The sequence below is a fragment of the Emydura macquarii genome, unplaced genomic scaffold (assembly GCF_026122565.2).
Source record: "Emydura macquarii macquarii isolate MOO-44397 ecotype Brisbane River unplaced genomic scaffold, CSIRO-AGI_Emac_v2 contig_2768, whole genome shotgun sequence".
Taxonomy (NCBI): domain Eukaryota; kingdom Metazoa; phylum Chordata; order Testudines; family Chelidae; genus Emydura; species Emydura macquarii.
This window is the reverse complement of record NW_027132905.1, coordinates 28889626-28909350: the sequence shown is the minus strand read 5'-3', so window position 1 is coordinate 28909350 and position 19725 is coordinate 28889626. Positions and strand designations below refer to the sequence as shown.

The following is a 19725-nucleotide window of genomic DNA, read 5'->3' as shown; positions in this document are numbered from 1 at the left end:
GACTACTTCCCCATGGGTCACTCCTGGACCGCCCTGAGGTAAACATCGGCCAGGCAAGGAATTAAGGAAATACCAAGGCAGTCCAGCACGGGCTTAGCTGCCAGTAGAGCCTGTACACAGGATCCAGCCTTTGCCGAGAACGTTTAGTGGCTGTGTGAGGGATGGCGGGTGAGGAAGGGACTGGATTCAACAATTCAACTAGATTGCCAAGGGCAGCAAAATCTCCATGGCAGCAGTGCTGGGTGGTGCTCAATGGTGTCTGGAGCAGGAAGCCTGTGTTCTTCTCCTGACTGCCACAGTGGGATTTTGGGTGAGTGTCTGCACAACTCTATGCCTCAGTTTCCCCAAGTTAGCGAGAGGCTAGTACAGGGCACTAATGCGGCAGGTCAGCAACTGCCCTTAAGGGTGGAGCGATGCTAAACTGCAGGGGCTGGGCTGGGCTGGGCTGGGAGGAGCAGGGATAAGTTCGCAGGGGGTCACAAACATTTTCTTGGAGCTCTCTTTGTGTTTCTGCTGCGTTTCGCGCTGACCACGTGGCAGATCCACATGGTTTTGGCCCCGCGATGGCAGTTCCAGTGCAGTTCAAGATTTCAGATCAGGCCCTTCCACCGGGCCCAGCTTTACTCCCAGTCGGCTTCATTATAAATGGGTTGCTCTGCTCAGCTTAGTGCCATTGTTCCAGTCAGTTCTAGTCTGCTGCTGCCCACATGAGCGCTGGCCTATGAAACGGGCAGTCACGTACTCGACAGTGCTGCTGTAAAGTGCTTCGTGTGTGCTAAGCATCAGTAACGTGTATCATGCAGGCAGATGCAGTGATCAGCTACCTGCCTGGCTCTGCCCTTCTCATGTCCAATGCAGCTCTTGGGAACAGGCGTTGCGTGGTCCCTCCAGGGTGCACATCTGAAAGAACTGAAGGGTGTTTCAAATGCACATTGCGACAGCCACAGAAATCTATTTATTTTAAGGTGCTTTTAGCCTCAAGAGAATGCCCCCTTCCCGGGATATACATCACACTACTGGTGCTTCTGAGCCGCTGGTGATCATGAGGCAATAACACCACAGTGTTCGAATACTGGTGAGTCTTTGGCAAATCCTAAACTCCAAACATCGCTAGTCTTCGACAGAATCTCTGGCAACTGTCTGAACAGAGCTGGCCTCTGGTCCCGCCATGTGCCATTTCACAGGTAGGTGATCTCTATGACATTAGGCTCTGCATTCCCGCAGGGCAGTTGGTGCTTACAGGAGCACTGGGTGCTCGGCGCAGTGGCAGCATTGCTGCATAGTTCTCCCTGGTAGTTCTGAGTAGGCTGCATGCTGCTTTTCCTTTTGGAGCCTAGTTTCTTCCAATCTGTTAGGTGCACCCCACTCTCCAGATCCTGTGGCATGGGCTCGTGCTGTAGCGTGATCTGCAGGATGCGCAGCTGCGGCCCATAGCGCACCAGCACGATGATGAGAACAGCCAAGAGGACAAAAAAGACCACGATGACCGTGATCACGGGAAGGGCGTCAGCCTTCTTTGTCACCCCCCGGACGACAGAGCCCGGAATGAATCCAGCTAAGTCCTGAGGCTCGTGTTGCCTCAGCTGGCTGCTTGGGGTGGAGATGTTCATTGCTGAGCCACAGGAAGGAAAGACGCTCACCTGCGGAGAAGTAAAGCAGATTGGACATAATGAGTCATGGGAACGGTTCTAATCTGTTCCTGCCCAGATATCATTTGGCCAAGCAAAGTGAGAACCGATCTGCAACTCAGTGGCATTTCTCTGTTTGGATGTAACCCGGTAACTTTTGAATGGTACAGCTAATCAATTCCAAAATTTCAGGGGATGTTCTAGGGGTCACTAAGCAGAACCCTGTTGATTTGGATGAACACTGAAAAAGTCTGATTGCCCCTAACATCACCATTTAGTCACTCTGGATACAAGGGTGAGGCAGTGCCCTCCAGGGCCCTCAGTTCTGGTCCTGAACTGTTGTGTGACACCCAACTCTTGTCCTCCTGATCCCTTGCACTTGTGGATCCCTGGCCCCACAGAGACCTCTCCATGGTATCCAGAACAGAGGGACCATGTTGGAGGGCGCAGGATGAGTAAACCGATAATCCTGAATTACCTGCAGCTATCTGCACAGTAAATGGCCATGCAGCACCTGAGCGATGCCGAAATGGTGCACTCTGAAACATGCTGCATCCTGGTTCCTCTGTGATACGGGTAGGAATCGTCATGGATTATCAAGAGCCCTCGAGCCCTCACTGTGGGAAGAACAGAGGTGCTCTATGACCCATGCAGTTTGCTCTCTCATACCCTGCAGAAACTATATTGATAAACCTCACTGACAGCAAAACTAGAGCAGTGCAGCAGATGTGCCATTATTATCTGCAGACACCAATTGCCAGCAGATTATCCAAAGACACTGATGATTTAAATGCCTGGTACAAGGCTGCCGGCTCACCATTCGGTGAGGGGAGAGGGAGCTGGTTGTTGTGTGTGGAGTTGAAACATACAAGGATGCTCAAGCTAGCAAATAATTTTTTCATTTCATTTGCCCTGATTCTGTCTGTGGGGTAGAGCCGGCTCGCTGGTAACCTGCAGCTGTCTGCCTGCACAGGGGAGATGCAGGTAGCTTCCTGCAGGGTCTAAACAACATAGTCACCACCTCTCCTAACCGCTTCGGAGCAGTGTGCACTGCCCTCCGGGCCTGCTGCACAGCTGGGACCAGAGCCATGGCCAGGCCCCAGTCCAAGTGACTATGAGCCCTGAGAATAGCCAGCACCATCCAGTGTGCTGGCCAGCCCAAGGACTAGCACCGCTTGAAGTGCTGGGTCTAGATCCCAGGGGTGAGTGATTAGCAGCTCAGGGAAAACCAGAAGCTAGCCCAGTATCTGGTCACTAATTTCAGAGATTCCTAGACAAGGAGGAACCCTTGTGATTATCTAGTCCAGCCTCCTGTGTAGCACAGGCCAGGGAATTTGCCCAAAATAATTCCTAGAGCAGAGCTTTTAGAAAAACATCTTGATTTTTAAAATCGTCAGCACTGGAGAATCTACCACAACCCTTGGTAAGTTGTTCCAATAGCTAATTACCTGCCCTGTGAAAAACATACACCTTATTTCCAGTCTGAATTTGTCTAGCTTCAACTTCCACTCATTGAATCATGTTAGACCGTTCTCTGCTAGCCCAAGAGCTCATTACCAAATATTTGTTCCCCGTGTAAATGGAGTAAACACAACACCCAGCAGTGAACCCTGAGGGAGTTTGGGGAAGGAGTCAGTAGGGGAAAGGGAAGTTAAAGGATGGGCTCTGACTCAGCAACACGCTTTAAGCACCAGTTTAATGTCAAGCACATGTAGTCCAACTGAAGTTAGTGTGAAGTGAACGGGGCTGCTCTTGTGCTTAAAGTTAAGCATGCGCTTACATGCGTTGCAGAGTAGGGATGGGGCGGAGCTTGTGTGAGTTGCTGTAAAGAATCCATTGAAGCCCCCCCACTGCCACTTGTATATCTCACGCAAAGCGCAAGTCACCAAAGCACACGATCAGGGGAACCGAGCTGTGAAGCCAGGCTGCAGCAGGCAACCTGTCTTTATCAAGTGGTTCTTCTGAGCCACCTGGCTCTGTCTCCCACGCTACCACATCCCACCTCTGCGTTAATTTCAGGCGATGTAAATTTACATTTGAGCAAATAACTTACTCTGCAAGTAGAGTACCAACCGCAAAATTCTCAGCTTCCTTCCTCTAAACCCCATCCCTGTTCTATCAAATTCCCAGTCGGGGGAATCTCGTGGGCAGTCCAGTCTCTTCCCAATGCACCAGGATTTGTGTGCAATTTGTGCCCAGCACACAGAAAATCACAGAGAAAATGTGCCATATAAATGAATGTGAGCAGGGAGGTTGTGAGCTGAGGGGGGAGGAAGTGACTCAGTGACAGGGAAGGAGGGGGGGTTTGAAGAGAAAAGGAAGCAAAAATAAAAGAGTACCCTGCTGCTCCAGAGAGGCACAGGTAATACCTTAGCTTCCCAGTCTCCATGGGAGTCCAATTCATCTCCGGGGAGAAGCCCTGAGCAGGACAGAACTTGGTAGAAATGTCTCCCGGTAGGTCAGACAGGGACTGAAAGTGCTTTATTGGAACTGGGCTCACCCAAGAAACTGCCACATCATTACACATACACACACCCATTCACAGGGGAAAGAGGAAATGCCTCCTCACACATGCGTCTGCTGGACTTGTGCCATGCCACATCACACTTATGTACACACAGGAAGTAGAGAGAAGCACTCCATCACCCAGGGAAATGCCACATTATTACGCTCTGTCACACATACACACACACACACAAAGTATTTCTCTCACCATGCTACTCTCACTCACATGCCAGAGTTTTATCCCTTCACCCAGGAAAACACCACCTCCTTACAGCTACACATGTGCACACACACACACACACACACAGACACTTGTCTCCTTCACCCAAGCTCCACTCTCCCCTGGAAAAAGTCCTCCCTCTCCCTAATTTTTATACTTTTCCTTAAAAGTTACTGGGTTTTTAAAGAAACCAAGTACAAAGATAACCCAGACTTCTGTGCACCATGATCCTTGCCAGTCTGTCCAAGCAAACTCATCAGAGTCACCCGAGACATTGTAAAAAGAGCCCCTCTAGGTGAGCTTATGGTGAGCTGGAGGGGGCGCGTCGGTGATCTCATCCCGAGTGGGTACTTCCTTGTGTGGGTATTCCCTCTCAGTACATTGCTGTGGGAAGCCATTTAGGAGCGTGTGAAGCATGGTGTCCTTTCCCTGCTTGTTTCCAGCAGTGCCCACAAGGGGCATGGCTCTAGACAAACAAAAAAGGAGGCGCCATCCCTGCCACAAAGTGTTTACATTCCAGATTAACACTATTCCCTTGCAGTAAATGTTTTATCAGTGAAAAACACCTGTCTGTATGTGTAAGTGGGGGAATGGTCCTGCTATTGTGGGGAACTTTCATACACTGCCTCGGTGGAGTTGGCTAGCAAAAGATCTGAGTCCTTTCCCCTACTCCTTTTACCCAGAGGCCTGCCTGACCTCGAGGGCTCCCCTCCCACTCTCCTGTGTGGCAGGGTCTCTGTAACCCCAGCAAAGTTGGGCCCAGGATTCCTGGGAGGCTCGACCCCCAAGCTTGTCGTGGTCACTTAGGGCAGGGGCTGGGGTGTTCCCACTCTGGGGGGCTCTCTCCCCACTGGACGCTTCCCTGGCCCACTGATCACTGCACACAGTTCAAAGCAGATACAATTTATTAAACAACAATCAATTAAAAAATAAAGAGAAGAGGAGAAATGTTAAAGGACAACACCTAAGGCCGTCCCTGGCCCAGGGCACCACACCCAGTGTCTGGGATGTAAGGAATGTTCACAGTCTGTGTCACACACATCGCAGGCCTCCTGCCTGGCTGCACAGCAGGGATGGAAAGAGTCAGGCACATGCTCTGGCAGTGGCACATGCCCCCAGGCTCTAGGGAACAGGGCCCTTCTCCCCAGTGTCTGCCCCCCCGGTGTCTGGGTCATGATCCCCTCTGAGGCCTCTTGGCAGGTGGCGTCTCCCTGCAGCTGGGCCCTGCCTAGGGTCCCCCTCGCTCTTCCCAGCTGCTCACCTCACCCGGCTCCAGACAGATCCAGCCCCAGCTCCAGCCCCACTCTGCATCAGTGCAGCGTGGCTTGGCTCTGCTCAGCTCTTTGGGACGCTCCTCGGGCCCCTCTGGTTCTGCTGCTGAGGGTCAGCTCAGCTCAGCTTGGCTCTCTGAGCTTCTTCTCTGGCCTCCACACCAGCTCCAAACAGCTCCATCTCCATCCCCAGCCCCAGCCTCAGCCCCAGCTCCGCTCCGCTCAGCTCCCTGGCCTGGGCTTCTTCTCTTATCTCCCAGCCACTGGCTGCTTTGTCCTTAGCTTGGTCCCACTCTCTGCCCAAGCAGGCAGCTCAGCTCACATGGAGGACAGGACCCCCTGCTCTCCTGGCTGCCTCATTGCCTGCCCGCCCTGTCAATCAGGCTGACCTGAGTTGGCATCTCCCCACTGGCCCTGGGGGCTGTCTGTTTCAGGGTCCTGCTTCTTCAAGAGATGCCAACCAAAAAACCCACTCAGTTTCAGTAAGGGGTTAATAGACCCCTAACATATGTAAAGAGATCAACAGTGGCCTTGATAGTCTAGCAAGAGTATGTACTGTTATAACAGTGATGACGTGGATTTAGTCCATTCAGGGCTTATTTTGAACCCGCATGTGATTTCTGTAGGGGAGAAAGACTTGGGGCTGTGGTAATTTCTGATATACCCCTCTATGAAATGACACCCTCTCCTATAAGAGCTCAGAAGAGTTTTATGATAGAGACAATTGCATTTGCTGTAGGCACATGATCTGTGCTGCACCATCCCTTCTCTTCTTTCCCCACTCGTCTGCACATGCCCATGAATCTAATCTCCACTCTCTGAATGGTCACTGGACCCCACCTCGCTCCCACTGAAATTGATGGAAGCTTGGCAGGACGCAGCCAGTGTGATGGCAGAAGTAACTACGGCAGGTGTCGTGCAGTGCAGATTATTTTAACAATTCACTAGCATCCTGCAGGTCTCTTGGCATTACTCTGCATTATAACTGGCTCTACAACCCAATCCTGGCCTGGACTGTTTGTACTAAAATCTAACGTTTTATTCCACACAACATGATGGCTGCACTTCTCTGTCTTAGGTACTTATCTGGCCCCACTATTGCAGTATCTGAGTGCCTCAAAACCACTCTGTGAGGTGGGCCAGGGCGATTATCCCCATTGCACAGATGGGGAAGTGAAGCACAGAGCGGCTAAGTGACTGGCCAAAGGTCACACAGAAGCCTGGTGGAGCAGGGAATGGAACCCAGAGCTTCCAAGTCCCACATTAGTGCCCCAACTGCTGGCCCAGTTTTCTCTCTTCACACAGACCAGCAAGTGTGATTCCACTGACACCTGCCTCTTCCAGAGGGGGTCGTAAGTACAGGAGTTTGCTGCATGACCTCCAACTGGGTACTTAACAACCAGTCAGTAACAGCCCCTCCAGGGAAGGCGTGCCCTCTGACTCCAGTTCCACTGGGGTTTTCCCTTCCATGGAAAGTGATGTGCTAACTAGGCCAATAATCGTCTGCTCCCCTGTCTTACCGCAATGATCAGAGTAAAACTGTTCTTACCTTGAGGGTTGCTTTCAATGGAGTGAGCTCAGGTGAATGTTGGCTCCGTACCTCATCTGCATGGAGAGGACAGGGCTGGAAATGTCTCTCTCCCTTTCCAGCCCAAGAGGCTGAATGCAGAGATTTAGCTGGGCTGCAGGCTGCTGTGACCAGGAATTTGTACTCATTTCAGAACGCAGTAAAGCCTTAATCTAGAGATTAATCTCCCAGTGTCACATCTGTGCAGAAAGCGCTGTAATGGATCATTTGCAAAGGCTATTCTGGGGATCTAGCTTCTCTCTCTGCTTCCCTGCTGGGGGGTGGGAGGTGCTTGTTTGTTTGGACAGCTTTAAAGTGGGCCATTGAAAATGTAATGAACCAGAACTCACAGGACAGCTACACCGAAAGCACCATGTAGCCCCTGTGTGGTAGAGCCACGTTCCCACTGAAACCTTCTTAATGGCACAGAAACCAGGCACCTGGCACGTGCCAACAGACTCAGGGCGTTACTGCAGTTCTTACAGCAATGGCAGAGAACACCACACAGGGAGCCGGGGGTATCCCAGGTGTGGAGACTTCCCAACACTTTAGCAAACGCAGCTGGAAACCAAGGGACAGATAATAAAAGCAATGGGCCAGATTGGACCCTGGAGTCAGTGGGAGCGACTCCATTGACTTCGCTCAGAGCTTTGCCTGTTTTCACCAGGGTTCAGGTTGACCTGTCACACCTATAAAGATCAAAGAAGGAAAATGTGGCTCCCGAGCCAGAGAGCAGAGTCCCAACATCCGGGGTGCTGGGATTCAGGGGTTGGCATGGACGTGGTCCAGGTGTGTGCAGCAGATCTGGATTCAGCTGCCGGCCTCTGTCCCAACCCCACTGCAAGGCACAGGGAGTCTATCCAGGGAGTTGGCTAGCGCCTCCCCCTAAAATGAACCCCAGGAGCTGCTGGAGGGAAAGAAACCCACCTCCCCCAAACAAGCCATCTCCTAGGAAATGACTGGCCTTCACAGAGGTGTGTGTAGAGGTGGGGAAGACCCTGCCCACAGTGCCCACCGTCCCCTGCATAGAACGCTGAGTTAGCTAGCCAGACACACCCATCTCCCTGCTGCGGTGGGGCAGAGGGCAGCAGAGCTGCCTGGCAAGACATGACTGGAACTCTGCCAACTTCAACAAAGCCTTCCTGGCTTCAGCTCTGCTCACACTCCCCAGGTGCTGCCACAAGCCCGCCTCAGGCTCTGGAACGTGGAGGCCTGCTGCCACCCAGCACAACTGCGGCAGAGACCCCAAGGGGTACAGGTGTGTTCCCCACCCTGGGACTGGGGCAGACACCTCTCTGTGCTGCTCCTGAGCAATGCCAAAACACAGACTGTGCCTCCAGGCAGGGACGAGAGCCTGGGAGGTCTGTGATGCTGGTGGGTGAGGGTGGACAGTGCCACAGGGGCACCAGAGAGTGATGGGCAGAGCCCTGCAGGAGAAGGCACCTGCTCAGATGAGCCCTAAGTCTTGCTGGGGCAAGGCTTCTGCTCAGGCAGAGTGCAGGGAGCCGGAGCTGGCAAGGGAGGCACCTTCCCTGGCAGCAGAGCTACCTAGGGGCTCAGGAGTGGAGCTGGGCCAGGTGGCCTACAACGCAGTGGAGAGCGGCGGAGAGTAGCACCCCTGCATGCTGCAGTCCTGGAGTTTGTGTGAGCTTCATGGAGCTGAAGCTGCAAGCACCAGCCCAGACCCTAAATGTGCACTGTCCAGGAGCTCCGTATTGGGCATGCCTCAGTCCTGCAGGGATCCTCAGCTTAGGCTCTCGAATAAGAGGCCTCAGGCCACAGCCAGGCTGAGAAATGCCAGCGAGCGCTGCATTTCCCAGGGTCTGCTGGCAGGAAGTGCAGGGATACGGGACCATTACAGACAAAAGGCCCCAGGCCTGGCATCGCCTGACTGCAGGATCAGGACCAAAGAACAAACCAACCAAAACAAACCCCTTTTTCCCCACACCTCGAAAATGCCCAGTCTGGGCTAGTTCTTTCTGAATCCAAACCAGTTCAGCCACCTGTAAGTTCCATGGGGTCTTCTGATCTGAGTCGGATTCATAGCGGTCAGAGCTCTTTGCACGCACTGGACAGGACCCAGTGCTCCCCAGTTCTGCAGCTGAACCTTCCACCCCTCGTCACAGAGCTCGGCTCCAGAATTTATTATTTCATTTTTAAAAAATTATGTTTCTAGCCCTTCTGGCAATGAAGTAACTCTTCCAAATGTGGCCTGGGTGTCACGTGCTGCCGCATGAGCTGCCTGGGCATGCAGACAGCCTGCAACAATAGCTCTGAGCAGCGCAGACGCCTCCCATTCAACTCAAGATGTTAACCCTGGAACATAAGGATGGCGTTAAAATGTTAACATTGGTAATGATTGCACTGTACATTATGACAGCAGGAACGTCCAGCTGATGTTCTTAGCCAGTAAACAGCCTCCCAAACCTTCCTGGGTGCCAAAATCTCCAACTGTTCCTTACCCAGCTGCTAAAGCCTTCTGTTTCCCCACTGACAACTTCTAGCATAAGGTTGAATGTTATCAGTACAAACATCTACCGCATGTTGAAAATACCCTGAACAAATGACATCAGAATCTCTGCACTGAGTGCGCTATTCCCATTCCCATTTAACTCTGCAGGAGCCCTCTAGTTTGGTGTTGCACACAGCCGGGGACCTTGCTGCAGGGTTCAGGCTCAGCTGGCTGCAGGGCTCTCACTGGCCTGGCCCAGCACTAAAGAGTGAAATGGCTGCTAGGTGCCAACTCCTCCTTTCCATAGTAGGTGCTGGCGGGGTGCAGGGGGAGCTTGGGGGAAGAAGTGGGGTGTGGGCGGGGCCACAATCAGGGCTGGGCCTGATCTCCAGCCAGTGCCATCCCGCGCTGATCAATTTATGGATGGTGAAGTGCCAGCCTGCTCTCTACCGATCAGCTGATGGGAGGGGTGTGGGCACCGACATCAGCTGATGGGCAGTGAAACGCCACCTCGAGGGGGGGGGGGGGGAAGAGGCAGGGTGTGGGCAGGGCCACAGTTAGGGCTGGCCCTGAACTCTGACCAGCCAGAGGGAATCCAGCCCAGTTAGCACACTCCACTGGACCAACCCTGACAAAGGATGGGAGTAGGAGCACAGGCTGCCAAGGCGGTGGGCAGCCTGGGCCCTCTGCAGGGATACAGAGAAATCTGGATCGCTTGGTAAACTAGGCACAAGCAAACAGTATGTGTTTTAATATGGCTCAATGTCAGTGAATGCATCAAGGACCAAAGAATGCAGGCCGTGCTTACAGGACGGGGGCCTCTAGCCTGGGAAGCAGTGACTCTGAAAAGCATTTGGACACCTTGGCGGATAATTAGCCAAACACAAGCTCCCAGTGGGACACGGTGGCCGAAAGGGCTGATGTGATCCTGGGATATATAAACGGGATTCTCCAGTGGGAGCAGAGGTTATTTTACTTCGGCATTTGGCACTGGTGCCATTGCTGCTGGAATCCTGGGTCCAGTTCTGGTACCCACAGTTCAAGAAGAATGTTGATATATTGGCGAGAGTTCAGAGAAGAACCACAAGAACAATGAATAGATTAGAAAACCTGCCTGCTAAGGATAGACTCAAGGAGCTCAATCTACTCATTTTAACAAAGAGAAGGTGAAGGGATATCTTGATTACAGTTTATAAGTATCTATGTGGAGAACAAATATTGAATGGTGGGCTCTTCAATAAAGCAGTGAAAGTTATAACACCATCCCAGGGTGTGCAGTTGAAACTAGACAAATTCAGACCAGGAGTGAGGCACAAATTTTTAACAGTGGCAGTAATTGGAATGATACACCAAGGGGAGTGGTGGATCTCCATCAGTGACTATTTTTAAATCAAGATTGGATGTTTGTCTGAAAGAGGCATCCAAGGAATTATTTTGGGAATGTTCTCTGGCCTGTGTCATACAGTCCTTTCTGGCCTTGGAATATCCCTGCGTCCAGCAGCTCCAATAAGGGGAACCCCACTTGCAAACCCCCTGCTAGACAATTTGATGGCATCCTTCAGGTGGGGGGATTTTCTCCTCCAAACCTCTCCCAGAACAGCCTTTACCCAGGAGGGGGGCTCTCACCCATGATGGACACTTTTCCATAGAGTTATCCTTTGAGAGAGGCAGGAGAAGTAACTTGCTCAAGGTAACCATAAGAGGCAGGATTAGAACACAGGCACTCCCGGTTCTCTTAGCCAGGTGCACAGCCCACTAGGTCACACCTCCGAAGTGCTGGGGTTGCCAGATGACAAATAAATACCATAAAGAAGGTATTGCTGCCCAAAGCAAGCCAGACCCATTGTATACATTTTATTGCTGTTCACCTCCAGTCTGAGAAGAGAGTTCCCTGACAAAAATGCTGCCAAGTTTTTCTCTGCATTCGGTAAACCATGTCTCATATCCTTTTAAACCATAATGGGCAAAAACACAGTTCCATGGCGTGAGCTCTCCTGTGAATTCAGTCTATTTCCTTCTATTATTTAACAGGAAGTTCCAAAAGAATCAACCCAAGCCAGATTTCTCCTCACCTCACTTTCATTCACAGTATGGCCAGAGCAGGCTGGGCAGGCACAAGACACCGAGAAGATGCTGGCCCTGAACATCCATCTGCTCTTGGGAGTATTTAGCAGCATTCATTTTATAGGTAAGGTGATTAAATCACACTGCAAACGGGAGGAGAGGCAGATTTTAGAAAGAAGCTGACTCCCATTTAGTGTCCAGATTTTCAAATGTTCCCTGCCCTCAAGAGGTCTAATTGAAAATCTGAGAATTGTTTTCGGTGCCTATATTGGAAGATCAGCTCTTTAGAAAATCTGACCTCATTAGCACGTCTAACATTTATTTCAGATGGATCATACTGGCATAAAAGAACATGTATCATGTGAGAACAAAGGGGCTATTCATGTTACACTAAGGTGTTTTTTAGAAATTGATACACACTTTGGTATAGAAACAGGGTTGCTAGAAGTACTGCATTTTTAAATGTGCAAGATATGATTGTCCTGTAAAGTATTTTGCCACTTGATTGATTTATTATTCATTTCTTGTAGATGTAAATATAAATAATGTAAGGCAGTGGACAAGACACTGAAATAAGAACATGAATCACCATCCTTATCCAATTAAAGTTCTGTCAGCAGATCGAGATATTTAATATTTCTGCTTTTAACTGTTCTTTAATACATGATGTTTGATGTGGGGCAGGGCAAGTGTTAATTCCATAATCAGCGATTAATGTTTTGAAGTATGGCCTACTGCTTTTTCCTTTGTTGTAGTCAAGCAGGGCGTGCATTGTATCGACAGAGTGTGGAGTAGCTGTGTTTCTGCGTTTAAATGCAGGCAGCGGAAGGGACTGCAAAGTTACTTACTGCTGTTTCTATAATGAAGGCTGCTAAAAAATAACTCTTCCTGCATTTTTGGGATGAAAGGTTTTATTTTATAACGAAACCATATGAAAAGTTGTCCATGCGGTAGAGCCATTGTGATGGTAACAATAGGATTTACAGAATGCAGATCAGACAGTAAAGAATAAATCTATGCATATCATGCACAGTAATGCTATTGACTCTTTCGTTACTAACTGCTCATTTATCATGTAATTCTCTGGAGCAAGAGCATATGTATTTGAAATTGTATCCAAATAATTACTGGATCAAATTCATCCCTGATGTAACACCACTGGCTTCAGTGGAGAAAGGAATTTTGCCCAGTATTGAGATGAGTGATTTAGTGGAATTAGATGGGTTCCTTAGTGTGCTATTAAGCTTTTTAGCAGTTTTGGACAATTGGCCTCTCAGCCCCAATGCTAGCTTTTCCACAAAAACATCTCCTGTGGCTTGACAGACCTGCTATGTCACCCAGCTCTCCAGCTACCTTTTGGACTACTTGGCTGGTATTTAAACTCAAATCCAGCCACTTGTTCACTTCTCTCCAGAAGGCCTGTATGCTTGGGCTAGCCCCATTGACTTAGCCACCATTTGAACGTCTCTCATTGTGAGTCAGTCTGGCCTAGTGGGTAGGGCACTAGATGAAGTTAGGACACCTAGATTCTATGTCTATGAGTTTACGTAAATCTCTGTGTCTGTTTCCCTTTCCATCCTCTGTCTGTTTACATTGTAAACTCATTTTAAGTTTGTAGGGTTTATTGTTGGATTCAATTAAGGCCTCTTGTCAGCAGCTGACCATTTAATATGTTGGCATATTTTGTCTCACCTTATTATTCTTCCATTGACACAACAGCTCAGAACCTAGCTCTTCTAGCTTGTCAGTTTTAATTTCAGAGCAAATTCACACAGATGTGTCCGTTGCGTTTTATTTCAGTTCCTTGGAGCTGGTGAAAGGCTTTCTATAAGACAGTTGTATGAGGCTTAGTGAAAAACGCAGAGGACTGATAGCAGTGCTGCTTGTAATCAGATGTGCATCAGCTTGAAGGAGCAGCTCAGATCTGCTTTTGAAACGAAGATGATGCAGAATGGCTGTATGTACAAGTACAAGAAGGAGGGAAATACCATGGAAAGAGAGGATGTGCTTAGCATGTCACAAGAGTATATAATTAAAAGTCCTGGGAAGACATGGAAGAAGATCAGGAAAAAATTCCTAGCAGTGAAATGTATTAAGAGAAATCGTGACCCCATTGCTTGGGTCATTGCAAACTAGGCTGGACAATCTGTGGGACATCCTGAGCTGGCCATAGGCGTAGTGTGTGTGTGGGGGAGAGTAGGGGCGGAGAGTAGGGGAGTTATAGCTAGTAGTAGGCTACATCTACACTGTGAGCTAGGGGTCTGGTTCTCCTACTCTTGTACACAGACATACTTGTGCTAGCTTGACGAGTATAAAGTATAATGAGTGCTTGAGTAATGAGCATGGGTACATATAGTAGTGTAGCCACAGTAGCAAGTGCCCCGCCCGCGCGTGTGTGTGAGAGAGGGTTTGAGTCACATGAGAGTGAGGAGACGTGTGATGTTATCAGTCTTATCTGTATGCGTGACCTCTAGATACTGTAAGTGGCCGTTGAAGGGATGGGGGTTGCATTGCCTTGTGGTGGGTCCATGGGGGGCTTGCCTTGGGATAGGGGCTGCCAGTTTTTTTGCATTTCCAAGGTGGTAACTCTAGCAGCTACATGCTATTTATACCCACGCTGGCGTGATGAGAGCTCGTGCGAGTATGTCTGTGTACACACCAGGGGAATCACAGCCCAGCTCATAATGTGAACGTAGCTGTCGTCTCCCAGTGGCAGGTGCCTTAGCTCACTGCACTGCCAAGTTCAGATTCCAGCTCTTGCTCTACAAAGCTGCTGCAGAGGCCTTCTCTGCCTCCCCAGGTGGTAGCTCCCTGGGTTATTCCCTGGCCACTGTCATGTCCCACAAGCCTCGAAACTGGGTCCACCGGAGCAGCCATGCTGCAACCCTCCCCTTGGCAGCCTGCTGACAACTGCTGATCCAGGAGGACCCATGAAACCCAGTTTGAGGCTTTGCCCCTGACGCCCCATTGGGAGAGTCCCAGGGCAGCCAATTGGCCCACTGGCCCTATTTAAGTCAGCAACGGGAACAGGAAGCTGTGTGAACAACTGGCATCCACCCTGCTCTGGGCTGCTGTGTGCCTCCTGCTCCTGCAGCTCCCCTGGCCTGATTTCCTGGCATCCTGACCTGGCTTGGCTCTGGACCTCTGACTTGTGGGTCTGATCTATGGTTTGTCTCCTGCCTCTGACTCCCTGATATCCTGACCTGGCCTGACTCTAGTTACCGACTTGTAGTTCTGCTCTCCAGTCTGTCTCCAGCTTCTGACCTCCCAGGATTCTGACCCAGCTGACTTCTGACTGTGGACTCTGGCTCTGACCACTATGTCTGGCTGCCCATGACCCAACCCTGACAGCCACCCACTTTAATCATCCCAGCAAGATCCTCCTCCTATACGCCTTGACCAAAAAAGCCAGGCTGGTCTAAAAGGGGCTTGTGTTGGAGGAAGGCAGAGGGTGCAAAACAGGAGGGTGCCAGTAGACCCACATTCCAAAAAGGTTTGCTCACTAAGCAGATCTTCCTGAACTATTCTAGCTTGTGCCCACGCATCGTTACATTACATGCATCAAGTGACTTTCCAGGGAGCTGCAACGACCTGCAGGGTGTGCATCCAGGAATCCTGTCACGTCACAGTAGCTGAGTCAGCAGCAGGACTCCTGAGGGGAAATAGTGCCAGTAACCAAACACTCAGCGTGTCTCTGCTTTGAAAGTGGATCTTTGCTATAACCCCAGGCCCAGGGCTGGGAGAGGGCAAGGGCTGGGAGATAAGCAAGAGGCATCAATGCTGAGGCTTAGCCTCAGGACCAGGTGGTCCAACAACTAAGATTTGCTGGCTGTAAACCATGCAAGAGACTGGCTGGGACAAGCTGAGCTCGGCTGCTGCTCTCTTGGTGAGAGGAACTCCCCTTTTTGGCTCGCTTGGTAGAGCTGCTACGTATGGATGAGGAAGCTCTTGGCTAGAGGCTTGCCTGCAGTAACATGCAGGGTATGCCCTAAGGGCAGTTCTGGACACAGCACGGAGGACTTGACGAAGGGGTTAAACCCAGTTTAGTGTCTGAGCACCACATGCCTGTGGTGGTGTTCATGGTCCAGGAAGACATGGGGACATTCAGGGACAGGATCCGAGAACTCAAGAGCAGCAGAGATCTCTTAGATCTCATCTAAACCAACCAACTCCCCTCCAGTGCAGGGTTGTTTCTTCTAACATTATGGTGCTTAGACCAAGGGAGAGCACACGGCCTTTCTAGGTCCATCTGCATCTCTGTCTAGCTTCTCTAGCCTAAAAAGTCTGCAGGTGTTTGGAACACCAGACTGCGTTTTGGGGCAGCTGTGAGATGACCACACTTTTCAAGCACTTGGGGCCCCTGGCCTCTAGCCTTATAGCTGTGGCTATTTCCCAGCCACATGGCTAGTTGGAGGATTTTCTGCACTGCTGAGCTCCTGCATGTAGGAGTATGCTCCCATCATTCCACTGACGAGGTGGTAAATGGTTTATTTTGGAATTAAACCCAGCCATGTGGGGCAGTCAAGTGACTGGGATGCCCTGTGCCAGTAGCCGTGAAGGAACAGGCATGTTTCAGTGTCACAGCACAAATTCTCACCCGAGCTTCCCCAGCGTCTGGAGGCATGCAGGAGGGGTGGCTGACCCAGGCCTATCTTGACAAGAAACAAGTGTGGCCTGCAAAGCCCTGTGATTCTATCAGTGCACGTGCGCTACAGGTATGGACTGGGGCACCCAGCGGGTTGCTACAGGCATGGCGTCCATAGGCACAAAGGTCTTCAAGCGACAAGAGACATCTTAGATCACCATCTTTGGATTGTGTGACCATAAAGCTATGACAGACCCGGGAACTGAAATGGTTTCCCACAGTACCTGTCAGGGGGTGTATGGACCCATCCTACCACAGGCACTAAAGGGTTAACAGGCAGGTTAGCTGGCTAACTGCTGGGTCAGCAACAGCTGGGGGATAAGAGGCTGCAGCTCAGCGGAGAAGGGAGGCTGCTGGAGCCCCAGGTGTACAGAGAGGTGCTTCCCTCAGCAGCAGCCTGGCAGGAGGTCAGACCCCTTCCCCCACCCCCAGGGAGACATAGAGTCTGCAAAGGGCAGCAAGGGATTGTGGGGAACTGGTCCCAGCTACTTAATATAGTGCCCTGGGGCTGGAACCCAGAGGGGGACTGTGCTCCCTTGTCAGCCCCCAGCAAAGGGGACAGTAAAACCCAGAGGAGCAAAGGGGTCAGGACTCTGCAGAGGCTTGAGATTACTGACCTTTCATTAGCATCATTGGGCTCCTAGTGTTTCAGACTCCTAATTGCTCTGGAACCAGAGACTATAAATGACCCGGCTGCAGTCATAAAAATAATCTCCTCTGGCACAGAACCAAATGACTGTTGGTGGGGGTGGGGGAAACTGAGGCAGGGTCATTGTGATGATGTGCACTGTGGTGAGAGGGTGCTGGCTAGCAGAGGTGCCTTCAAGCAGTACATGAAAGGCTTGGCTTGAATCTTGGGGCTAAAGAGGTGGGTCAGACTTTATCTGAGTCACCTGTGCACTGCCACTGGGTTTCCCACGGCCAGCTCATTCACAGCACTCACCAGGCAGTCAAAGAAGCAGGAAGCAAGGCGGCATGGCAGCTGTGCCTGACCAGCCAGCATGAACAGCAGAGGCAGTGTGTGCCCCACTCCAGCAGCAGCTGCACCATGAGCCTGGGAAAGGTGATGGTCAATCCTTTGTGTCCATGCTGTGGAACAGGAAGCTAATAACCTGGCTGACTGAACTGCTGCTGTTGCCTGCCACCCCCCCACACACATTTGCTGTGGTCCCTCGCATAGGGATTAAGCACAAGTACTTTCCTTACTGCAGGTATGAAACCCAAAAGGGGTGGGAAGGAAGGGAAGACCAGACCCCCACACCTGTTGTAGACTGCACTGCACCTTCCTAAGGGGTGGCCCAGTGGCTGTGCTCTCCAGGAGCAGCCAGCTGGGGCATTTTGCCTGCTGGGGGCATGACTGCCTAGCCTCCAGTGTGGGCCCGAACTGGCTCCCCAGCCATATGCCCGCTGGGGGAAGGGAATACCAGTGCTTCGGAAGAGACGAATCCAAACTCCGATCTGAAGGGACTGATCACAGCCCCATGGCTTGCCCCTTTCTCTGTAATGGACTGAACCCAAGCCTGGATCTGTGCCCCTGACCTCAGGGAATCTGGGATCTTGATCCAAACTTTGCACCTCGGGCATGATCTGGATGATGAAACCATATGAGCTGTGCTGGGTTTGAGCAAGCTCTGCTTGGACAGGCTGGGACTGTGAGACCCTGAGAGGCTGCTCTCAGTTGGAAGCTGGTGAAGGTGTTTACACAAACCCCCAGGGAGTGAAATGGAGGAGTTCAGACAGGCCTGCTTCATCAGGTACTTTCCCTTCCTCCTACAGCTTTGGGCCAGAAAGGACAGGGTGCTCAAGAAACGAAAGGGAAAGTTGGAGTTACAAAAATTCACCCCCTCACCACCTCCCTGCCCACGCCCAACCACTAAAGCATGGAGTAGAAGTTAATGCAGAGCCAGGCAGAATAAAATAAGAGAGAACCAAAGTCAAGTCTCCAGGAGAGAGCACAAAATAGCTGGCCCTGTTGCCAGCAGACTCCTTTGAAATTTAAAAGTGCAGTACAAAGAGAAAGATTTGTACAAAATAATGAGTAGCTGGAAGCCTGTACTGTTGCACAGGTGTAGCATCTGGGCCAAGTCTCTTTCATACAACCAATGAAACTGTGGCATGCAATTTAGCTGTAGAGTAGAGGTGGCAATTGGTTGAGTTACCTCTGATATCACAATGGACTAGGACTGTTGGCACAGCAGAGATACATGCTTTACTGTCTCCGTACCCCGCATGGGTGTAATTCATAAAGTCAAAATGGCTGAGAACTTAAAAACTGGACAGTACTTGACTATGAAATCCCAGTGATGATTGAACATGGGATGAGGCTATTCTGAACATAGAGCTCTCAGCCATGTGTGTAGCTGGTTCCATTGCTTCACGCTGACTCAACAGACAGTCCAGGCTGCAGAGCAACACACAGACGGGGGACAATCCTGGAATCTTATTAGATAGAAGCACACCATTTTCAGAGTGAACAGTGTCAGAGCCCTGCAAAATAGCCCTGTTAATGGACAATGGTTGGGTTAGACAATAGTCATCAGCTAGCTGGGCTGTGAGCCTACTGTGTGTTTCTGGTCCCAGCCTGAACAGAAGGCTTTTCTCAGCCTATTTTGTGCAAGCATGGCAAGCTCCTTCCAGGCCATGCCCAGACAGATAGACCCAAGCAGCTAGACAGCGGAAGAGGCCAGACTGAGAGCACCGCTGCCATGGGAACCCAGAGCAAACACACTGCTTTCCAAACAGACCTACTGCTTAGGACACTGGAACCACTAGCAGGGCGAAGGGGATCAACAGTCTGTTTTGCTTGGACAGCTGACAACGTTGAGGAATGTTGGCATTGGCCAGACAAATGCAGGAGCGGGTATCCTAGGCCCAGACTTGAGGAGGGCGCGGGAGGGAAGCATATGCCCCTCCTTCATTTCCAGCTGTTTGACTCAATGGAACTTAAAACCTCCGGTGATGGAGATTCCACTTTCCCTAGGTAAGATGTGCCAATGCTTAACTATCCTGACAATTAGAAGATTTTCCTAATGTCTAACCAAAATCTCCCTTGCTGCAATTTAAGCCCATCACTTGTCCTGTCCTGCATGGATAAGGAGAACAACTTATTATCCCCTTCTTTATGACAACTGTTACATAGTTGAAGACTGTTATGTCCCCCCATCAGTCTTCTCTTCTCCAGACTGAACAACCCAATTTTTTCAACCTTCCCTTATAGGTCATGTTTTCTAGACCTTTAATCATTTGTGTTGCTCTCCTATGGACTTTCTCCAATTTGTCCGCATCTTTCCCAGAATGTAGTGCCCAAAATGGACACAGTATTCCACGTGAGGCCTTATCAGTGCTGAGTAAAGGGAAGAATTACTTCTCGTGT

At 50.6% G+C, this 19725-nt stretch overlaps 2 protein-coding genes and 1 long non-coding RNA gene across 3 annotated transcripts in view; 2 read left to right on the top strand and 1 right to left on the bottom strand.

The window, feature by feature from the left end:
* Positions 1-1178: 1178 nt before the first annotated feature.
* On the bottom strand, positions 1179-1610 carry SMIM33 (small integral membrane protein 33). The gene has a single exon (XM_067566929.1). It carries the CDS (start codon positions 1608-1610, stop codon positions 1179-1181), a length of 432 nt encoding a protein of 143 aa, XP_067423030.1.
* Positions 1611-11741: 10131 nt separating this feature from the next.
* ECSCR (endothelial cell surface expressed chemotaxis and apoptosis regulator) overlaps positions 11742-19725 on the top strand; it is a 33269-nt gene continuing 25285 nt past the window's right edge. Inside the window, exon 1 of the mRNA XM_067566812.1 lies at positions 11742-11831. Within this exon, the coding sequence (XP_067422913.1) occupies positions 11774-11831 (58 nt within the window). The 5' untranslated portion in view covers positions 11742-11773. The remainder of the gene's footprint in view (positions 11832-19725) is intronic.
* Positions 15021-18174, top strand: LOC137165298 (uncharacterized). Its single transcript, XR_010923322.1, has 2 exons — positions 15021-17563; positions 18129-18174. It is a non-coding gene; the product is annotated as an uncharacterized lncRNA (long non-coding RNA).